Source organism: Accipiter gentilis, chromosome 26, assembly GCF_929443795.1.
Source record: "Accipiter gentilis chromosome 26, bAccGen1.1, whole genome shotgun sequence".
NCBI classification, from domain to species: Eukaryota; Metazoa; Chordata; class Aves; order Accipitriformes; family Accipitridae; genus Astur; species Astur gentilis.
Window position 1 is genome coordinate 18130117 of NC_064905.1, and position 20257 is coordinate 18150373.

The 20257-nt window shown below is 46.7% G+C and overlaps 1 protein-coding gene across 6 annotated transcripts in view; it reads left to right on the plus strand.

The window, feature by feature from the left end:
* The window catches only part of KLHL3 (kelch like family member 3), a 56282-nt gene that overhangs the window by 25215 nt on the left and 10810 nt on the right, over positions 1-20257 (plus strand). For 5 of the 6 annotated variants that reach the window (XM_049829342.1, XM_049829343.1, XM_049829348.1 and 2 more), the window contains 7 exons: positions 5354-5516; positions 8517-8626; positions 13489-13605; positions 14634-14783; positions 17379-17496; positions 18236-18433; positions 19275-19376. In XM_049829342.1, coding sequence (XP_049685299.1) covers positions 5354-5516; positions 8517-8626; positions 13489-13605; positions 14634-14783; positions 17379-17496; positions 18236-18433; positions 19275-19376 — 958 coding nt within the window. The remainder of the gene's footprint in view (positions 1-5353; positions 5517-8516; positions 8627-13488; positions 13606-14633; positions 14784-17378; positions 17497-18235; positions 18434-19274; positions 19377-20257) is intronic. The other variant, XM_049829344.1, reaches the window with a different exon arrangement.

Consider the following 20257-nt stretch of genomic DNA (forward strand, 5'->3'; position numbering starts at 1 on the left):
GGTGCCAGGTAATTTCATTGTAGAAACTACAGGAAAAGAGATTGCTAAATGGCATTAAGTGAACAGATGCAGCCAAGCTACCAAAACATGCGAATAAATGAAAAGACAATATCTTGTCAGTAAGCAAAATAAAATGAGAGCAGAACTGAAGTGAGAAAAAAGATGAGCAGCAAAGGTGACGTGGAGCGTAAGGATGACTGTTCCCAAGTGTACTCAAATGCTGAGCAGTGCTCAGCACTCCACAACAAGAGGCCTTTTTACAGTATTTTTGTTGTTTCTCTCCTGACAGAAACCTGTCTTTTTTGCTTTTATAGGCTGGTATGGTGTTCAGGAAGTGAGACTCTTTTTTCTACGCACGTATTTTTGTAGCTGATTGTCGTTTCGTTGCACAAAGTGGTTTTTGTTGTTTTGTTTTGGTTTTTTTTTAAGTAAGGAAGGATGTGTGTACAAGGGGTCAAGCCAGTACAGTCAGTTCCAGTCATCTTCTGTGCAGTGGATTGCTGGGGGGGTTCATGCAATTTCTCCTCAACAGTACGTCCCAAGTGTGCAGGTAAAGGGGATTTTGCAGTCCACCCTAGCTCCATGAATGAGAGCACCGAGCCCATGTGGGAGTGAATACCCTCTTCTAACTCCGTTGGGGTTACGTGGGTGAGAATCGCCCTGACAAATGCAATCCTGCTTTATGCGTTGGAACTTCATTTTCAGAGTGAGATTTCAAGGCGATATCGGCGCAGTAGTAGGAGGGCTCAGGGGTGATGGATGATAGAAGGGGCTTCTGTGCCGAGCAGTGTTTTGCTTCTGAACGCGCATTTGGGATTTAACCTCCCACTTGTTTGGAAGGCATGGAGCAGAGGAGGAATTTCTGTCTTCATTGCAGTCATGTTGTAGTCACAGGAAAATATCCTGGGATTTTTGTCCCTGCTGCCTTCTCCTGTTCCTCTTCTGTTGCACCCCACATCAAGGTTGGCTGTAAAGATTCATATGCATGACAAAAAGTTCTCATTCATTTGAAGGCAGAGCTTGATAAATTTATTTGGAAAGAAGTTGTGCCGTGCAGTTTCTGTGAAAGTGAGGAAAACTAAAGTCAGCAACCTGGGGAAGTTCACAGATGCTGGTGCGCAGCCCTGGTTGGCTTCGATGGAAACCACATGCACATGTCAAACAGAGCAGAGGTCCTGCTGTTCCCTACCTGTATGGAATAGCTGGCTGTTTTAACATCTCAGTTCCTTGAATTTTTCAGTTAGGTCTTGATTTTGCAGCCGAACTGGCTGCGTTGCCGCTTGCTTTCCAACGCTCGTATCAAACCTGCCAGCTCAGTGAAGAGCGATGGGAGCAAAGTCCGGCGATGGAGCAGAGGCTCAACATGGTGTCCTTGAGAGGAGCTGAACGAAGAGGAGATTTAGGAGTCTGCCTTCTCCTAGGCAGTGAAGACAGCTGGACCTCTGGCTGTAGACAGTGAATACCGTCTCTCTTCAGTGTGTCCCGCCCATCCTTACTGATAGCACTTAATTACTTGCAGGCAGCCTGAGAATTACCCTCCCAATTAAGAAAGTCATTACTATTAGGGTTGTAATGGTTCCCTGGGAAAAGTCCTGATTAACCTGATTCCACAATTAAATTCTTACGAATGAGATGCAGCGTACTACGTGTGTGACGTGTCCTCCTATACTACTGCAGCTTGAGATATGGCTCACGTAGAAAGAATGAAGTCTGAGATCAGCTGTCTGGAGGAAATAGATATTGAAACTGCCAGCTTTGCAGACATCGTCATTTTAATAAAAAATGGCTTGAGAAAGGAGAAAAAAGCTTTGCTAGAAGCTGTAGCATTTCCTTTTCAGAAGTGTGCTTCTGCAGCTCAGCTTTCCCGAGGGACTTAGGACTTCCCAACAAGGAAGGAGAGTGTCTGTGGCAGATGCAGTTTTGATGATAAAGGGGTGATAAGTGGGTCAGTTCATCTCCCTTCCCCCTGTTCACTCCAAAACCTGCAACTATAGTAGGTGCAAGCCCAGGGTGAGGCAGAGAGCCTTTCTGCCTTCAGGTTTAGGAGATGCAATAAATCAGAGCTGTCTTCCTCCCTGGAGCAAAAGCTCCTTGCCATGCCTCACCCTCCTGGAATGCTGGAGAGCCCTGGCCAGCAGCAGGGCTGACTTCTCCGGGGTGTTACAGCAGATGGGTTGGGGACCCTTTGTAGGCTTTATGAAAAGTCTTTTAAATTGGATTGGCCTAATAGAAAGGTGAGGAGAAACTTGTGGATGTGGCACCAAGGACTATGCTGTGCCCGGTGGGTGCGTCTCCCCATTTTTATCCCACTGTTTAACCAAGGGACGGTGTATCTGCTCTGTGCGGTGAAGTTGGAGAAGGTAGATCAGGAGGGAAGCTGCCAGGTGCTCTCCTGTTTTCTCTCTCACCCCTGTATCCCTTGTCCTTCTCATGCCTGGTCCTGGAGAGGTTTTGTGGTCCCCGATCCTGTCACACATGCCTTCACCTGGGCTATTTCACCCCAGGTGGAGCATTTAAGTAGAAGCACCGTTGTTCACCCTCTGCACTGCCTGGTAGCAGCTGGGGAGTGATAAAGCCTAATTGCCTGCCTTGCACTGGAAAGCCACATTACAGTAATGTAGTTTTATCTCCACTACTTGTGCAGTTTAGAGCTGTTCATTTAAAACTGAGCATTGAACCTGCCTGCAAGCACACGATCTGCTTGTCTCTCTGGTCACGGATTCCCCTGGGAGGGTGCTTGGGAGCTGTCTCCCCGTTTGGGCAGATGTGCAGTCCCAGCTGTGGCCCTGGATGTGCTGCTGAGGATTACAGCCAGTACTCTTATTTGGCTTCTGCTTTGACTAAATTGTCAAAGCTGCTTATAAGCTTTAATACATCCTCTGCCTTGGGGAAATGCTCCTCTTCCAGTTTTGCAGAGGAGGAATGGTGTAGGTTAACTTTTGGCCAAGGTTACCTGGAGGGCTCTGTCAGAGCAGGGAACTAAACCCCATCTCTGAAGTCCAGCGTTAATGCCCTGCCTATTGAATGAACCTTACAGCAACTCGGAGCACTTTTGGCTGAAAGATGTTCCCGGTTCAGAGACATCAAAGGTTTATGAAAGTATTTAATTGCACAGGCAATGTTGTGTAAAACTTGAGATTGGTACAGAGTGTACAGAGTGAGAGAACACAGCTTGCAAACTAGATGGTTATGGCTATATATATATATATATCCCCCTCACCCCCCCATACCTGAGGTTCTGGATGTAACTTATTTAGCAAAGAAGTCAGTCTCAGTAATAATAGCAGAAAATTTTGATATAGTTTCAAAAGACGATTGGGCTTTGGTATGGAGGCCAATCTGGTAGAGAAGCCAGCTCTCTGTAAATCGTTCGCGGTGGTTGGAGTTCAAATATTAAGAGCCAAATCCACACCCAAGCGAGTAACTTGCCTGGATATTAATGGGGTTGCAGTTTGGTCCTGCTGCATGTTTAGGCAGGGCATTTCCTCTTGTTATTTCTAAAGGAAACAGACTTTGTGCTAGCGGATATCCTTTGCTTGCTTTTTGCTTTCCCTGGTAAAAACAAGATGAGTGGCGAGACGTTCAGCTGGGAAATAAGAAAGAGAAAATCCACTCATCTCCTGATAGGCTATTTATATCCTACTTCTGAAAAGTATTATATGATAACGCCCCTTTCCCAATAACTGCAGTGGTGTAAGGCTCCTTCTACGTTGCCCTCTCAAGCCAGCACGAGGCCTTAATAGCAGTACTAGGCTGTCCAGGGGGCTGTAGCGTGAGGGTATTAGTGATGGTAGTGAGTACCTTCTGTTTTGGAGGCAATATCCCAAAACACTCAAGGTAAGCAGCCCACCTGCATTTGCAGCATGCACGCTGGATGGATGGGGGGTGCCTGGAGGAAGCTCTGGCTGGTATATGGCCAGAGATGGTTTGCAGAGAGTCTGATTTCTTTACCCACAACCCTTATGCAGCTCAGGTGCTCACCTTTCTGCTGATAGAAGGAGATGGTTCAGCTAGAAAGAAAGTGGTTCACAGCTAGGTTTCAAAAATGGGAGAGCATTGCTACCTTGATTTAATCAAAACCGCAAACTATCTCCTCCTGGCATCAAGAGGCTTGGGCCAAAATGGGCTCCCAGGTTAATTGAGTTGGTTTTTTTTTTATCGTTGCCTGTTGATGCGGCTGCTTGGCAGCAGTCAGACACCATATAGCTAGGCTGCAGCTGAAATGTGTCAGCGGCTTAGAAAAGACCTGGGGCAGGTTGTGAGTGTCCTGTCCTGATGTGGAACGGGACTGGGGACGAGTGGGTAGGGACAGGGGAGGGGACATCTTTTTCCTCTCCCTGCCATCAAGGTCCAGGGAGGCGAATGCTGTTAACCTATTTGTTTTGTTTAACAGCCGCTTGGTTTTTTTGAGTCGGAAATAATTTTCCGGAAATCTGTGCTGAGATGGTGAGCACAGATGCCCAGTTAGAAGGACATGTGTGAAGCAGCCAGAGCTACGGAAGAGCTGGGATAAGACACATCTGCAATTGCTGTACGACATAAGAAAGGAAGTAGCTGATGTCACGGGCTGTAACATCCCAACCGACTGTATTTTCTGTTTCCCGTCCCACTCACTGGCCTCAAAGGTGGTTTTTCCAGCAGATGTCGCATTCCTGATCCATTTCTGTCTCCCTTTTCTGCACTTGGTTTTGTAGATACAAAGCAGTACCTCATTTTCAGATGATGCAGTCATGAACCGCAAGCGTCTGCAGCATTTTGTGTGAGTGAAAATGAGGGCTGTTGATTTGAATAGTTGGCCCCATCTTTCCTGAGGGCCTTGCTGTCACCAAAACCTGCTTGAGCTTCTGTGAACTCCCTCTCTTACCTGGCAGTTTGGGCACCCTGCTCACAAGCCAACACGGTTTTGTTGGCAATAAGAAAGTTCAAGGTTTTGAGGAATGCTGGGCTGCTATGGGCTTTGAATGTGATGGTAATGCATATAAAGAACATAAGCTCTTCAGGGAAAAAACCAAAATAAAAATCTGTGTGCAGGACCCATCCGCAGCAAAGCCAGAAATTCAGGTGTATCTGTGGTTGCTTGTGTTTTGTCCTGCCTTTACCTGCCTTGAGGTCTTGTGGGGAGAAGATGTGAGGAGAAGAGCTCCACTTTTAGACCAGCGTGGGATAACCGTTTCCAGCTCTCGGAGCACGGATTGGGATCTTTTGCATACACATAGTGCTAAAACTTTAACCTTCCTTCTGGTACCCCATGGGGATGTGTCCCTGTCTGAAGGGGAATTGCATCTAATTCGAGCAAGCTGCGAATCAAACTTTCTTTGTTGTTAAGTCTAATTCCCCTTTCTTGCCTTTGCAGGTTTTGTTGCCAGCTGCTAGTTTATTGCAATTGATGGATGTTAGAAAAAACTGCTGCGACTTTCTTCAGTCCCAGCTCCATCCCACGAACTGCCTTGGAATCCGAGCTTTTGCCGATGTGCACGCGTGTACCGAACTGCTGCAGCAGGCAAATGCCTACGCAGGTGAGGGAACGGTCCCCCGTTCGTTGAGTTAAACCTGCTTCCAGCTACAGCGACTCGTAGGTCAAGCAAGATCAGCACAAACTGGTTGGTCTTTTCAGGCTTCTAGTATTAGAACAGGGAAGGGAATACTTTGCTGGGCTGTAGACTTGTAACTTTCTGTGATGCTGCAAATTGTGAAATGTGGTTTGGTCGCAGAGGAACACCTAAGGAGGTTAAAAAAAACCTGATCCTCTGGATCGCAGCCCACAAAATAGTTCCTTAGTGTGTTCCTAGTAAGCTCTTTGGCTGCCTGTTGAACAGCAGAGTGTTGGTGTGCTGGTGTCCTCGCCACGTACGCTGCCCCGTGAGAGCGGTAGGCAATGCTGGCGATTTGTGTATTCTAGGAATAAATGGCACCAGGCAAAATTAAGTCTTGCGGGTGGGAGTGGGAACACTCAGCTACAATTGTCATGCAGTTTTGGGTCTCTGATCTGCGGAGGAATGGCCACTTACCCCAAGGGTAGATAGACTCTTGTTTCCTTGAGAGTGGATGTGTTTGGTCGCCATCAGTAGGTGCAGGCAATGGCTTTCAGCATTTCTCCTCTGTGTTGTAAATATAAAGCTGTTCCAAGTGGCCCCACGCTCTTAACTCCCTAGCACTTTCCAGTCTTCTCTGGCAGAGTTGCCCTTGACCTCTGCTTGGGGGAAGTTGGTAGTTTTCTCAGTTTGTTTTTCTGCTTTTCTGTCTATTTGTATAGGGAAAAATACACCTGCTGTCTCCCAGAGCACCTGCTCTGTTCTGCAGTATTTTCCTTGGTATGGTTTTGTCCTTAATTGGGCCATAAGAAGGCACGGTGGAATAAAAATGTGCCCACCAAGTCCTCCCCTATTCTCCTGCAAATAAAAGTAAAACCTTTTCAGCTGCTCTGGCTGTATTATCCCCTGGAGGAAAAGGCACCCTGGAAGGAATGGTTAATTGTATAAAGGCTTGCTTGTAATATCTCATTATCCTTGCTTCCAGGCCCTGTTTAATCTTTAACCCAACAAGCAGTGCATTCACTGTACATTTATTTGGTTGTTTGGCAATTAGAAAGTCTGCTTTGTTGTTTTATTGGCCTTCATAAGTCCCAGTTAGTACAACAGCCCATGTAATGTTAATGGAACTCCATCAATAAAAATGCCATTAAAATTCTTTTCACTATATTGTTTATGTAACAGCATTAAACCAAGACAGAAGTCCCCAAGCTCAAGAGTCTGTGTGTGCATGAGCTCAGTTACTTGAGAAATGCTTAGTTCTGGCCAATGGATAACTTCAGTAGGTGGAGGAGCCTTCTTGATGCAGGCACAAGTTGCTTTATTAAAATCAGTAAATATTTTTACTTGCTTCCAACTAATGACAAGAGATCAAATGCCTTTCTACTGCCAGACGCCAGTCCAGAATGAATAGGAGTTTGTGTCCAGAAGTCAGAGTGCATCCAGCTTGCTGCGTGGGGAACATTTCCTGCTTCTCAACTATTTAAGGCCAGAAGAGTTCATTAGATCTTATATATGATTGCCAGCATAAGAGAGTATTAAAATTTGTCCAGATACTGCTATTTTTAGTCAGAGCCTTTAGCCTAGCTGTGGTGTTTTGGTCCCCATTAGACCAAGTAGGGTCCGTGGTTGGGGAGGACCAAGTGCCCTCTGCAGCAGCAGCATCGGGGAGGAGTTGTTCAGGTGCGACCTCCAAGGAGCTCCTCTCTGAAGTTACGCCAGCTTGTGTCCCCGTGGTGCTGCTTTTTGGCAGGCAAAGCACTTGGCAGATGTGAAAACTAGAGGCAGATCTTGCTGCGGAGGGAGCTCTTCGGATACGTCGAGTCTGAGCTTCTCAAAGCCAAAGGACTAGAGCTTGAAAAAAGCTGCTTCAGATAAAGTGTCTGAGGTTCATGTTTCCGTATTTCAACCAAAGATAAATGGGACCCAGCAAATGGCAGGTGAGATTAAATTGGCATCTATACGTAACAAATGTTTGCAAAGCTTAAATTGTCTGCAACTGGCTTGTTTTGACCTAGAAATTATTTTTTAGAAAGTAATTCTTTCCTAGTGCCCTTTGGCTAGATGTAAAGCTTGACAGATTTGATGATCCTTTTTGGACCTGTGTTGCAATCGGTCATAATTCTTCCAGTTTGGGATTATAAGCAGTGATGCGTATTTTGTTTTCAGGTGGCTCCCAAAGTTACAGCATGGAGGGACTTGGAAGCCAAAAGGGAGAAAAATAAATTTGTACAGTTGCAGACTTAAGTGGAAAGGGGCAAAACTGCTGGGGAAGATGGGTCCTGAGGGTTTGGAGCAGGAGAAAAGTTAAATTTACACATTTGGTGGAAAGAAGTAAAAGGTGGAAGGAAAGGAGAGCTGATCCCACGTGCGTGCGTGGGACGCGGATCCCCGTTGCTCATCTCTCTGCGTGCCCCCTCGCACATACAGATTCAGCTGGGTGCCCTGGGATCCCTCACTATTTGCTGCTGAGCGTATGCACCAAACTGACTGTTTGGCTGATTCATGTTAAAGATGGGCTTTCCTTTGAATACCTACAAATATCAAGGACCCTTGCTGGAGTCTCTCATTCAGGTGTTGAGCAGATCTGATTCTGTCTAGCTTGTTGAAGTGGGCAAGAACTGAATCTCGAAGCGGTCAGGTTATTTACTACTTCAGAAAGGCATTGGCACTTTTCTCAATTGCCACTTCTAATCACATTTGCCACTGGAAGGTACTTAGTGGCTTTGCAGAAAGTTCGGTTCCCATTTAGTGTCATTTATGAAAGCGTCTCATGGGGCTTGTGTTACTTGAAATACCATCAGATGTCTTTAACCTGCTCTGAGACTATTTTCTGTTCCTGTTCTGCCATGCAGTCACAGCATATCATTTGTCTTGGGTGCTCACAGCTGTAATAATAGCGGTTCTCTGAATGCTGTAGTCCTTCCATTGACTTAAAGCATGGATTTCATTATAATTTTCTGTTCCCCCTTTTCATTTGTTGAACAGAGCAGCACTTTCCTGAGGTGATGCTAGGAGAAGAATTTCTTAGCCTTAGTCTGGACCAGGTTTGCAGTTTAATATCAAGTGACAAGCTCACAGTCTCCTCTGAAGAAAAGGTACAGTAAATTGTATAGCAACAGTGAATGTAAGAATGCTGGAATGTTTCTAGACCTTACATCAGGAATTGTTCTCGTGTTATGCTCTTTAGGGGCCGTTTTCCAACAGCGATCACGTGGAAGGGAAAATTAAAAATAATGTGAATCCTAAAGCCACATAGAAATGACCTTCACTTGGTTGTTCTTTGCAGGAAGTAACGATTCTCAGATCCATATCACTTCCAAAAGCCCTGGGGGCCAGAACCGAATACCTTCCCTCTCTGGAAAACTAGGAACCTCTCATCTGCTGTTGTGTAAAGCTCTTATTACCTGCTGTAAAACCTCAAAAAAAGCTGAATTTCATTAGGCCAGGGAGGAGTATTGGCTTCTGTTGCGTGTCGGCCAAAACAACTAAAGGAGGCCCACAAACGAAACGAAGGAAGGAGACACGTTCCTAGCATCATCGGTGTTTTTAATGGAAGAGGGGAAAAAAAGGCACCGGTTGATGTTGTTTTGTGGCTGAAACGTTCAGCACGTCCTGTGTGGTCTGTAGTCCTGGGAAGGAGGGTGTCCAGCGGTTACGGTACTTGGTGAACGCCAGCTCCAGCCCCTTTCTCTGGCGTGGGCTTCTTGCATGACCTGCAGCAGGTTTTTGGGGAGAGGTACGTGCCTCGAGTCCTTCAGCTCGCCTCCGAATGGCTCATAACCTCAGGACCCTTGTCGAATGCCCATGTTTTGGTGGGATGAGGCTGGACCCGGGTGTGCTGGGTGCCCATCCTGCTCAGCCCCTCTGGGCTGCAGACACACGGGTGCTTGGGACCACGGGGGACCGTAAAGCTTGCCAGAAAACCTGCACCGCGTGAGGTACGAATGCAGCCAGGCTTCATTCAGATCCTGAGCCAGCAAACTCGGAGGCTCCGGGAGCGTGTTTCCGCAGGCGTGGGGCTGGCGTGGGCGTCTCGGCGGGGTGCTGCGAGGTGCCACACAGGCAGGGCCAGAAAGGGGAAAAAACCCCCACGTGGCGTGAACTCGCAGCAGAATGGCTTTGTATGAGCCAAGCAGCCTGCAAAGGGAAGTGCAAGTTTAGTAACCGATTTTTCCAGTCCTGTGCAGCATTGTTAAAAAGCTTTTATTGGCCTTGTGCCCAGAGAAATCAAAGTACTCCCTCCCTCATCTGAGCTTTATACAATCAAAACCAGTATTTCTTTAGCTGATTGTAAAAGTTGAGAATGCAAGGCAGTGGAAGGAAATGTGAGCATAAGCTGCGCGTTCAAAACAACAGATACGAGTAGCAGGAGAAAGGCAGAGAATGGGATTGGAGCATAAACATGAAATACGTGCTGGAGTCCAAAGAAGTGCTGAAAATTGAGGACAGACTCATAGGCTGCTGTTTCATGTTAGGTCCATGACAGACAAACAGTTTTCCTGACCTTTATTCTTCCTATCTGCTAATGTATGAGATATATATTGTAAAAAAATAAATATGTATATATAAAAAAGTATATATATGTGTGTGTGTATATCTATACATACACACACGCATATCTATGTGTATGCATGTGCACGTGTGACGGGTAGATAATATTTTAAGCGACAAGATGTTGTAAGTAGGCAAATTCTTCAAACATCTGAGAGCTAAATTGTCACAGCCAGATTTTACGAGAGGCTTTCTCGTTCCCATTCTTCCCGTGTCTCATACATGTACCGCAGCCTGTGAGTCAGAGCGTTGCCAGCTCTGGGTCATTGGGAAGTTTTATAGCTGAGTCCTGCCAGGGCCAGAAGGTAACAAGGCCAGGGAGGAAAATATTGCCCTTACAGTTCTTCAGGGCATGTGTGCCCAAGAGCTTGTGTGTTCTCCCCTTCCTCTGCTACCCCCCAACTAATACCAACTGGCCTAATAAAATATATTCTTTATCTCCACAAATTTTGGCATGCTTATATCCCCTAGGTCATCAGCATTACAAAAACTGTCTGCTACCGCAGAAATCTATTTTAATTGTAAAATGGTGACAATGTTTCCCTGTTACTCAAAGATTATCCTCCTTTCTCTCCCTCTCCCCCTTGCTGTTGCCAGCCTCTGCAGTTGCACAGGCCCTTTCAGCCTAGGGCAAAGGTTTATTTTGGTCCCTGCCTGCTCTTTTTGCTATAGCCGAGTACTTTGAAAACAGTTTTATCAATGCTTTCTGTACCTGACCTAATTGGCTCTTTAATTGCAATGATGCATGCAAGCAAGGAAAAAGTATAAAAAAAAATGTTTATTCATATTTACTGATGATGTGTGAAAAGGAGGGGCTTCCAGCCCTTGAGAAGGGGCTCCTGCCAACTCAGAACAGTGACGAAAGAAATTTTTAAAAGGGTTGGGATTTTTGGATTGGGGATTTTACACAGAGTCCAGTAATCGACTCATTGCCTCATGCTGCTAATGTGCAGTAGAAGCTGATGCACAGTTTGGTCCTCAGTCCTGGGAGCATCTAACAACTGGATTTTTGGCCGAAGAGACTGGGAAAACATCTGGGCTTGCTCTTTGCTTAGGTAGTGTGCAGAAAGGGGATGTTCCAGGCTTTTAGCCTTCTGCTCCATAGAGTGGGAAATCTGTTTCTCCCAAGCTCGGGACTGCGCCTACAGCCAGGCAGGTGCCAGCCGCTAACTCAGCCCGTGCCTCTGCTCTAAATAAAGCTGTGTGGGTAACTGCTTCGTTTCATCACACCCCGTCGGCGGGTCGTGCATGGCTGGAAAAACGCGTCTCCTGGGGGAGCGGCAGCAGCTGCTCGGGGTCTGCAGCGGGCACAGCGTGCGGAGGGAGGGTATGGCAGTAGTAGAAACAGATGTGGGCTTTAAATAGAGATATTGCTGTCTTGGATTAAGATTTTTTTTTCCCCCCCCCCTTCTCATAAAATCAGGAATCAGAGCCAATGGAAGGTGCCAGAATCTGATTTTTTTTAAAAAATTCTGTTATTTTTAGAGTAGGCACAGCAGGGTAGCATCGGTGTACGCCTAACTTGGGAGCAGTCTCCAGCACCGAGGAAGCAGTTTATTACTTGTGCACATTTGCTTTACCTTCCTTTAAGACTTGTTTGCTGGCATCTTTGTTCTGTAGCTGGTTATGTCTCAGTCCTGTGACCTGTTCTGTAGCTCAGCATTTGTGCAGAAGAGGTTAATGAAAAGCAAGTTTGTTGGCTAAACATTTGCTTTATGTTCCTTCCATGCTCATTTGCAATTAAAAATCTCCTAACAACCTAGTTTCTACTTTAAATGCCTTGTAGCCAAAGTGAAATTGTTTGTTTATTTATTTTCATTTTAAAATAGTTAAAGGTTCTGCAGTACTTATTTTCCTCCGTGTTCGCTGGAGTTTGATTACACGGCCCCCTGTTGTGTTGCTTAAATCCTCGTCGCAGTGTCCTGAATTCCAAACGGTTCAGCAGGAGCATTTGTTGGCATAGGAAATGAGGCTGATGCTTTACTGGTTTTTTGAAGTATATAGTTTAGCCTAGGAGGAAGAAACCCCTTTCCGCTCTGCCTCTCCTTTGTGGGAGGACGCAAATATATTTGCCAGCGACAATTGGGGACCGGGAGATGGTGCCCTTGGTTCTGGTTGATTTTGTCAATTTAGTGACCTTGGACCAAACAAAATGGTTTCCTGGGAAGTGATGGGAGGGATGGAAAGAAAGAAAGAAAAATATCCGTGCAAATTGGCCTGGCCATTTGGTGACCCCGGAGGGAAATTTAAACCAAGGGCACTTGCTGGGTGTGCTGGGGCGAAGAGCCAGCGATGCTTTTTCGGGGAAGCACGGGATGGCCGGGATCTGTGGGAGAGAGGGCTGTGCGCAGCCCCCCACCCGAGTAACTGGGTAGCGAGAGCACTTGGGGAATTTTGCCCGTAGATGTGAGTTAAGGGTCGGAATTTAATTCTGACTCTGTGGGGAAACTCCACTGCAATGATCCAGATCCTGCCGTGCAGCATCTGAGACTGCACCGGCCCCTCTCCTTGCCTTGCTGGGTGTTTTGGGAAGCCTTTCCCACTCCTGGCGACATTTTTAGGCCTTTCTTCTGGGAGGAGTGGGGCTCACAGTTACATGAGCACATGCATATTCATGCAGGAGCCCACGTAGGACGCTTCTGCCCGCGTCTGTTTGTCGTGCAGGGCTCTGCGTGGCTCCTGCTGCGTGGGGTTGTTTGTGAGCAGTTCGTCACCGAGTCAAAGTTTGGATGCTTATCTGAACCGGTTGGATCTGGGAGGAAAACTAGGTTTTGGTTCAGACTAGAAGTCCAGCGTGCCCTTGTTTCCCAGCTGGACTATCCGAGTATTTTTAGCCGTGAAATGCATGCAGTGCAGAGGCTCCCTGGCTGCAGGCAGGGGTTTTCCTGCGTGTGTGGTGAACTTGTCCTGAAGACTTCTTGGTTTTTTTTTTCCTTCTTCTTTTGGGGGGTGGAACTGGTGCGGTGATTAAATATGATGGTGAGCGTAGTGATTTACTGTGTGGCCAGACTCCTTTGGGAGGGGAGATCTCTGTTATCAGGAGTAATCATTGTGGCTGATTTCTTGTATAAGGTCCAGTGCAAATGTCAGCGGCTAATTAAGTTTCCTGGCTGCCTTCCAGTACTAATGTCCAAGAGGTGTATGATTGTCCTGGACACATGCTTAAGCTTTGAGAGTGATACAGCACATCTAGATGTGAAGTTGCTTATTAATATGCATGGTCAGTTCACCTCTTTGCTACCGTGGTGCTTGTGCTCTGTGCACAGTCACGACTTTTTCATCTGTTTGATAGAGATCTTGTACCTCCTTCCTTCGATATTGTAAAATCACAAGGCTTTTGATTTTGGGTAGGTAACTGTGCAAACCAGTTCCCTCTTCTCAGTTTAATTGTACTTTATCTGTGTAGGTCTTTGAAGCGGTTATTTCTTGGATAAATTATGAGAAGGAATCTCGCTTAGAGCACATGGCTAAACTGATGGAGCATGTTCGCCTACCCCTTCTGCCCAGAGATTACCTTGTACAGGTTAGTCTGCAAATAAGTAATTAATACTTGCACGTAAGCTGCTGGTAGCTCCTTACACAATGGCTTGGCTGTTTGTCTCTGAGATGGGTAATTTGGCATGTCGCTAAGCCTGTAAACAGAGGAATAAAAGGAAAAACTGGGTGGACTCTGAAATCAATGTGTGTGCGCGCAGAAACCTTCTTGTAAATGTGACCCGTGCTCTCCCAGTCAGGGCTGAGAGCAGACCTCCTGCCCCTCTTGGCGGAAGCATTTAGAAGTTAGTATCTTGGGGTTTTTCACCTTGAAAATACCCGGGTGGTGGTGGTACAGGCTTGTGCAGTTTTTTCCCTAATGCACAGGTAAATTTAACTTGGTGAAAACACGCCACGTGTGACAATTTTGTCTTAAGATGTGTTCTGCGCATAGAGATGGGGCTCTGTGACTGGCAGGTGAGATGCTCTCTGACTTGGTCTGACTTAGAGGTTGTTCTTGACAAGTTAATTCCTGGGATCTGGACCTTGATAATGAGCTGAGAATCCCCAATGAAGGGGTTGGCATATGGGCTCTTTGACTCCTATGCTTTTATCATGTATCTAAAAAAAAAATCAATACAATTGAAATAAAATCGGTATTCACAAGATGAACCCATCACATATTTTTTTCTCTCAACTATATCTTCTGATCGAGTAAAAGATATTGCCTCTCCTTAAATATTCTGACTCAAATAAAAGAAATTACTTATTTTGTACCCAAACTCCTGGAGAATTCTGCTCTGCTGAGTTAAGTGTCTGGCAGAGGGTGGTAAAATCAAGGGAGCACTGCTACTCATGAGTGATATGGAAAAAACTGAGAAGCTTGAATGTTACTGCATGTGTTTCTTTGGGAAGAGCGGGAAGTCCATGTTTGTCTTCTGCATTTCTTTTTTTTTTTTACATTGGTACTTTGGAAGAGAAATTCCAGGTTTTGTGTTTTTTCTACAAAACTCTTTGTGACCTGTGCCACCAAGTACTTCAGTTTAAATGATCTTTCATGTGTGCGCGTGTTCTCAGACAGTTGAAGAAGAAGCTTTAATCAAGAATAACAACACCTGTAAAGACTTCCTTATCGAGGCCATGAAATATCATTTGCTTCCTCTGGATCAAAGGCAACTGATAAAGAATCCCAGAACAAAGCCGAGGACTCCCGTTAGCCTGCCAAAGGTAAGCCGAGTTTGTCGCTTCGTGTCACCTCACGCCGTATGACTGGTGGCATTTTCTGTCTTTGAAAGGAGTTGGCGTACTTGCCTCGTTACTTCTCACTAACTCCGTGATTGCCCTTTGAAGTCTTTTACTCCCTCTTCTGGTATTGCCCGTGCCCACCAAGGGTACATAATTAAGTTGGATAAACTTAGGAGAAGCAATATCTCTGCTCCCGGGGGCAAGGGTCTGCTCTTGGAACCGTTTTGCCAGCCACAAGTGGTTTTGTGAGCGGAGCTCACCCGGAGCTGCGGTTGGAGAATCGCCGAGCCGTGGAGCGGCCGCAGGCAGCTGCCTGCGGTGCCCGGAGGGTCGGCGGAGGTTTCTGCCGGCTTCTGGCAGTGTCGTGGAGCCCTGCTGAGGAAGGTCGCGGTAGGTGTCTTTCCTTTTCCCGTATCCATAATCGGAAGCCAGGAAAGCAGGAAACAACGGCACGCAGACACACGGGCAGGAAGTCTGAAGCAAATTTCAATAGACTCAAAGCAGCTACTGAATAAATAATCCTTGTTACTCCCCAGGTTTATCCTGCAGGCGTGTGATGCTCTGGCCACCACTTTATTAGTGAAGAAAAAAAAGACAACAGAAACTATTTTCCCTCTGCCCTGGAGATAAATGCAGTTTGGCACGATGTCTCGCAACAGACTGTCACTGAAGTTACTAATAAGCCTTTCGGAGATTGTAAGACATCAAAACCGCAGTGTATTATTTTTCTAAGCACAAATCATAGGGAGCTTGGTTTGTGGGGTGGCGTATGAGATCTGTGCTATGAGGGACTATTTAGATGTTTAGATATTGGACTGTCCATCGAGAAATTGTGGTTCTGCAGAGCGTGTCATGTCCTTTCTGCCTGCTGGCGCTGAGATGAAGTTGGTAGAACGTAGCTTTGGGGGTATCAGGACGGGCTGATGTGACCCTTGTTCCAGGGACTAAAGTAGTTAAGGATGAAATGAACAGTGAACCAGCGAGTTCAGAGATTCTCAACATCTTCTGTAGCATGACCTATGAGTACAAACCCAAATGTTCTGCAGGTCTCTCCTCCTTTCTTTTTAACTGTGAAGAAAGGGGAGAAGGTGATGATCTTCCAGCAATCCTGTTACTGAGAAACTTTCATCTGGTCTGTTGGCCCCGCTGATGAGGGATTACCGTCTGCTGTGAAATCTCTTAATTCTGTAATCGTGTGAAGCTCTGCAGCTTTCCATGGAAGACTGTTACACAACTAGTAGTCAGGCTGCTAATTTAGACTCAGTTTGCTTTCTAATGTCACATTCTCATCTTTGTAGATCAAACGGTCCACTATTTTCTTACTCCTCAAATTCTTTAAATTGCTGCCTAGCTCTCTACTTTTAAAGCAACCGTGACTGGGAGTTGAGCTCATTACCCGAGCGACGATCTTATCCCCTCAGGTACTCACAGCCACCTTGCAGAGGCTAAAGCCAGTTTCCCATCTACTCTTTGACTATATTTGAAACCCAGTTATCTTGCTTCTAGCTCCTCGGCCTTGTAAAAATCAGATTGTCTTGGGCGGTGTTTGCTCCTGCTGATCTGTTGTGATAAGGGGAGCAAATCCTCCCTCTTGATAACTGGAGGGTTGAAGGAAACGTGTTCAGAACAAAGTGTGGGTCGAGCTGTATATGGTTTGGACGCTGCCTGTGCACGCGTTGGTTTGCAGTGCCCAGCTGGGGCTCAGCACCGATGGGCAGCCCTTGAGTGCTGAGCTGCAGGGTCCTGGGACCACAAGTCAGCGAGTTCGTGGGGAGTTTGTCTTCTGTTGGCAGATAGGGCAGATTTGGGAAGGATTGCACTGCACGCCATCCAGGTCTTCTCGCTTTTCCACCAGTGTCGACTGCTTGCCGTTGCTGGGAATGGAGTCTGGGGCTGGATGGACCTTTAGCGTGACCCAGCAGAGCGGTTCTCGCACTCCTGAGATTGTCCTTGCTCACCTTCACATAGGTCTTCCCTATCTGTAAGGAATTTAGGGTTTAATTACTGGATTTGCATCAATACGTGTTGCAGCCAAAAGCCTTAATGAAGCTGACAAATCGCTTCCTTCGGCAGCCCAGCACCCCAGGTCTTAATAGTCCTGGTGATTTCCCCGAGTATCATCTTCCCCGCAGGTGGCAATACAGCTGTCAGGTTTTATTTGCTAAGTGGCATCGATTATTTTTAGCACCACCATGGAGATAATGACTAAACAGTGGGCTGGCTGTGGAAATTACACTGGGATCTTCCTCACTTAAAAATTCTTCTGCAGTGAGTCTTGCGTGTGCCGTGGTGCCGAGCGGTTTTGTGTTTTCTGGGGAAAAAGGGCAGGTTGCCCACCTCAGAAACAGGGAGGAAGGGTTAATGGGGCTGCCATAGTTAGCGTGCATTAAATTGGAGATGACTTTTTTCCCCCTTGGAATAGAATTGACTGAAAGAAGTGTTGCTGCAGAGGCTTCTAGTGAGCCTGCAGCATGTTTTTGGCAGCTACTCTTGACCAGGTTAGTGATGGTTTCTTTGCAGAGAGCAGCTGCCCGGGCTGGTGTCTGAGGTTTTCTAGCTCTCGTCTTCCCTCTCCAGGTGATGATCGTGGTGGGTGGGCAAGCACCCAAAGCCATTCGCAGTGTGGAGTGCTATGATTTTGAGGAGGAGCGGTGGGATCAGGTTGCTGAGCTTCCCTCCCGGCGATGCAGAGCAGGTAACGGGAACTTTTCCTGCAACCTTCTTTGTTTTCTTAGTGCAGCTCTTCAGCGCTGGATGGATGTCCTCAGTCACCCCTTCAGCCTTCCCCCGGGCCTCAAGCAGCTCTTTCTTTTTGCCATTCCTTCCTCTTCTTTCCCTACAGCCACGTATCCTTCTCGTTCAGGTGGATGCCCTGCTCTCCAGAGGGGCTGCTCCTGCCTGTCTGCCTTCCATAGCCGCTGTCTCCCCTTCCTCATCTCTCTCTCCCAGCTGCTCCGCCATCAGTACTTCCCCTCCTCCTCTCATCCCGCTGGACTGGCAGCCCACAGGCATCCAGTTTTCCTTGCTGGTTTCCTAGTGAAAATCAAAGGAGCTGAGTCAGTCCCTCTGAGTGCTGAGGAGTGGGTGATGGAGAGCAGATCTGTAAGTTGGGAGTGTTCCTCTGAAGACATCTGACAGGGTTGTGAATGTGGATCACCATTTGGTGTTCTCTCTGGCTCAGAAAATTACTCATTCAGGTGGGAAATCCATCTGTGCCTTACGTTGCCGTGTATTTATGTGCATTTCACCCTCCATACGACATGTATGTGTTATCATACTTGGCTCCAATGCTCTTAACCTGCAGAAAATGCCACAGACTTGCCCACGTTCTCCTCTTCCCTGCTGTCTTACGTGCCCCGACAGACATCTGATGATACTCGCTCCCCAAACTGTGTTTGTAAAACCTCCGTAAAATCTCTCTCCTCTTTTATCAGGTGTGGTATTTATGGCTGGCAATGTTTATGCCGTTGGGGGCTTTAACGGATCTTTAAGGGTACGGACGGTTGATGTGTACGACGGTGTGAAGGACCAGTGGACATCCATCGCCAGCATGCAGGAAAGACGAAGCACTTTAGGCGCAGCTGTGCTCAATGATCTCCTGTACGCAGTGGGCGGCTTTGATGGCAGCACTGGTAGGTGACTGAGCAAAAACGAGGCAGTGCCTGACCTGAAAAACTGTTTTCAGAGACCCCTGCAAAGACTGCAGAGCTTTAGTGAGGTTCCTGCGCCCTTTCCCTTATGATTTTATAGAGAAGGAGCCAGAGATTGGGTTTGCTGCGTGTTGTAACTAACTAACCGCGTGCATGTTCTGACCCATCGATAATTGCAAAGAATCTTACCCTAGGTTTTTTTTTTTTCTTTAGCGATACAGTTCTTTCAGTCTCATTCTCTGTATGAATATGCTTTTTCTGGACTGAAAAGGGATTTTTCCTTGTTTAAGTGAAATTTTTCATAGCAACATGAACAAAATGCCAGCAAGGCATCTTATGGGATGTGTGTCCGGGATTTATCTTGGCATAACCGCATGTTTAAATTCACACCTCTGCCTCTGCTGTAGAGCTTTGCCACTTGGTTAAGCCCTCAACTAATGAGTTCAGCTGGTGATGAGTACAATGCAAGAGGGTCTGGAGGAGTTTTTAAACCTTTGCATGGACATTTTGTAATGCTTGAAAGGACGTGGGACTTCTGGGCTTGGAATCTGGACTCTGCTCCACCTTGGTGTCCCCAGCACTTTGGAGGGGCAGCAGTCCCTGGGCAGGGGTGATGGGGTAACAATTTTTCCAGCTGCTGAAGAAGTGGCGTTGACACGCTGGTCCCAGCCTGAAAGGCAAGGGACTAGAAAATTGGGTTGCAGGAGTGTGGGGGGAATTACGGGCTTGGGAGGAGGTGGAAGGCAGATGAAAGTGCAACACCAATCTTTTTTTCTTCTCTTTTTTTTTAATTAGAAAACCTGTGTATCCCCTTTTTAACTAGGTCTGGCATCAGTTGAGGCCTATAGCTATAAAACCAATGAGTGGTTTTTTGTGGCTCCCATGAACACAAGAAGAAGCAGTGTTGGAGTTGGAGTTGTGGAGGGTAAGAAAATCAGCAGCCATTTCCATCAAGCAAACGTTACTGTGCCAAACAGAAGCCTGAACGGTTAAGTGCAATAGGAGGGAACTGCAGGAACTGTTCTCTAGACTAGTTGGTAAAGATTTATTTTATATGACGTAATTGCTGCAGCTTTTTCCATTCTCCTTTTTATCTTAGTGAAAAATCACGTGTAGCTTTCCAAGAGCCTCAGACCCATATCAGCCCAGCCCGTGCCTCCTGTGAATGCCATTAAGTGCGTGCAGGTTTCTTTGAATCCTTATTTTTCCTGGGCTGCTTCTGGTCGCTGAAAGCAAATGATATTGTGCAGTGTATGCTGTTGCTATCAGCAGGCTCTGTGGATGGAGTACCCATCACAGAAAAATCTGCTTAGCGAGGGAAACAGGAGCGTAGTTAGTCCCACAGGCCCAAACTGGTGGGTTGGCAGGAATACTAAAACCCGTGTTTATTGACATCAGGCTTGCTGGCACGCACGGCACGCTTTGCTCTGGTTTGTAATCGAGCAGGGGCTGACGATAGCAAATGCTGGTGCTGGGGCGGGTCGGGGGCGAGGTGGGTGGAGAGGGTGCTTGGAGGGATCGTGGCGGTTGTTGGCACCGATGTGTCGGCACCGAACTCGAGTGAGCTGGAACTGAGCAGCTTGGTTTGGATCCAGGAGAAAGAACCTCGTTTTCCTTTAGCAAAAGCAATTCCGAAGCAAGCGAAAGGTTTTATTTGGCCTTGTCTTTAGCGTGGCGTAGCAGTTTCCAATTAGTACAGTGCGGAGCAGCCACGGGCACAAGCCTTCTTATAAACTGTGCTTTGAAGTGGTTTGGTTTGACCTGCTCGAATGGGAAATATGTGAAATGTGTTTATGTACATGAAAT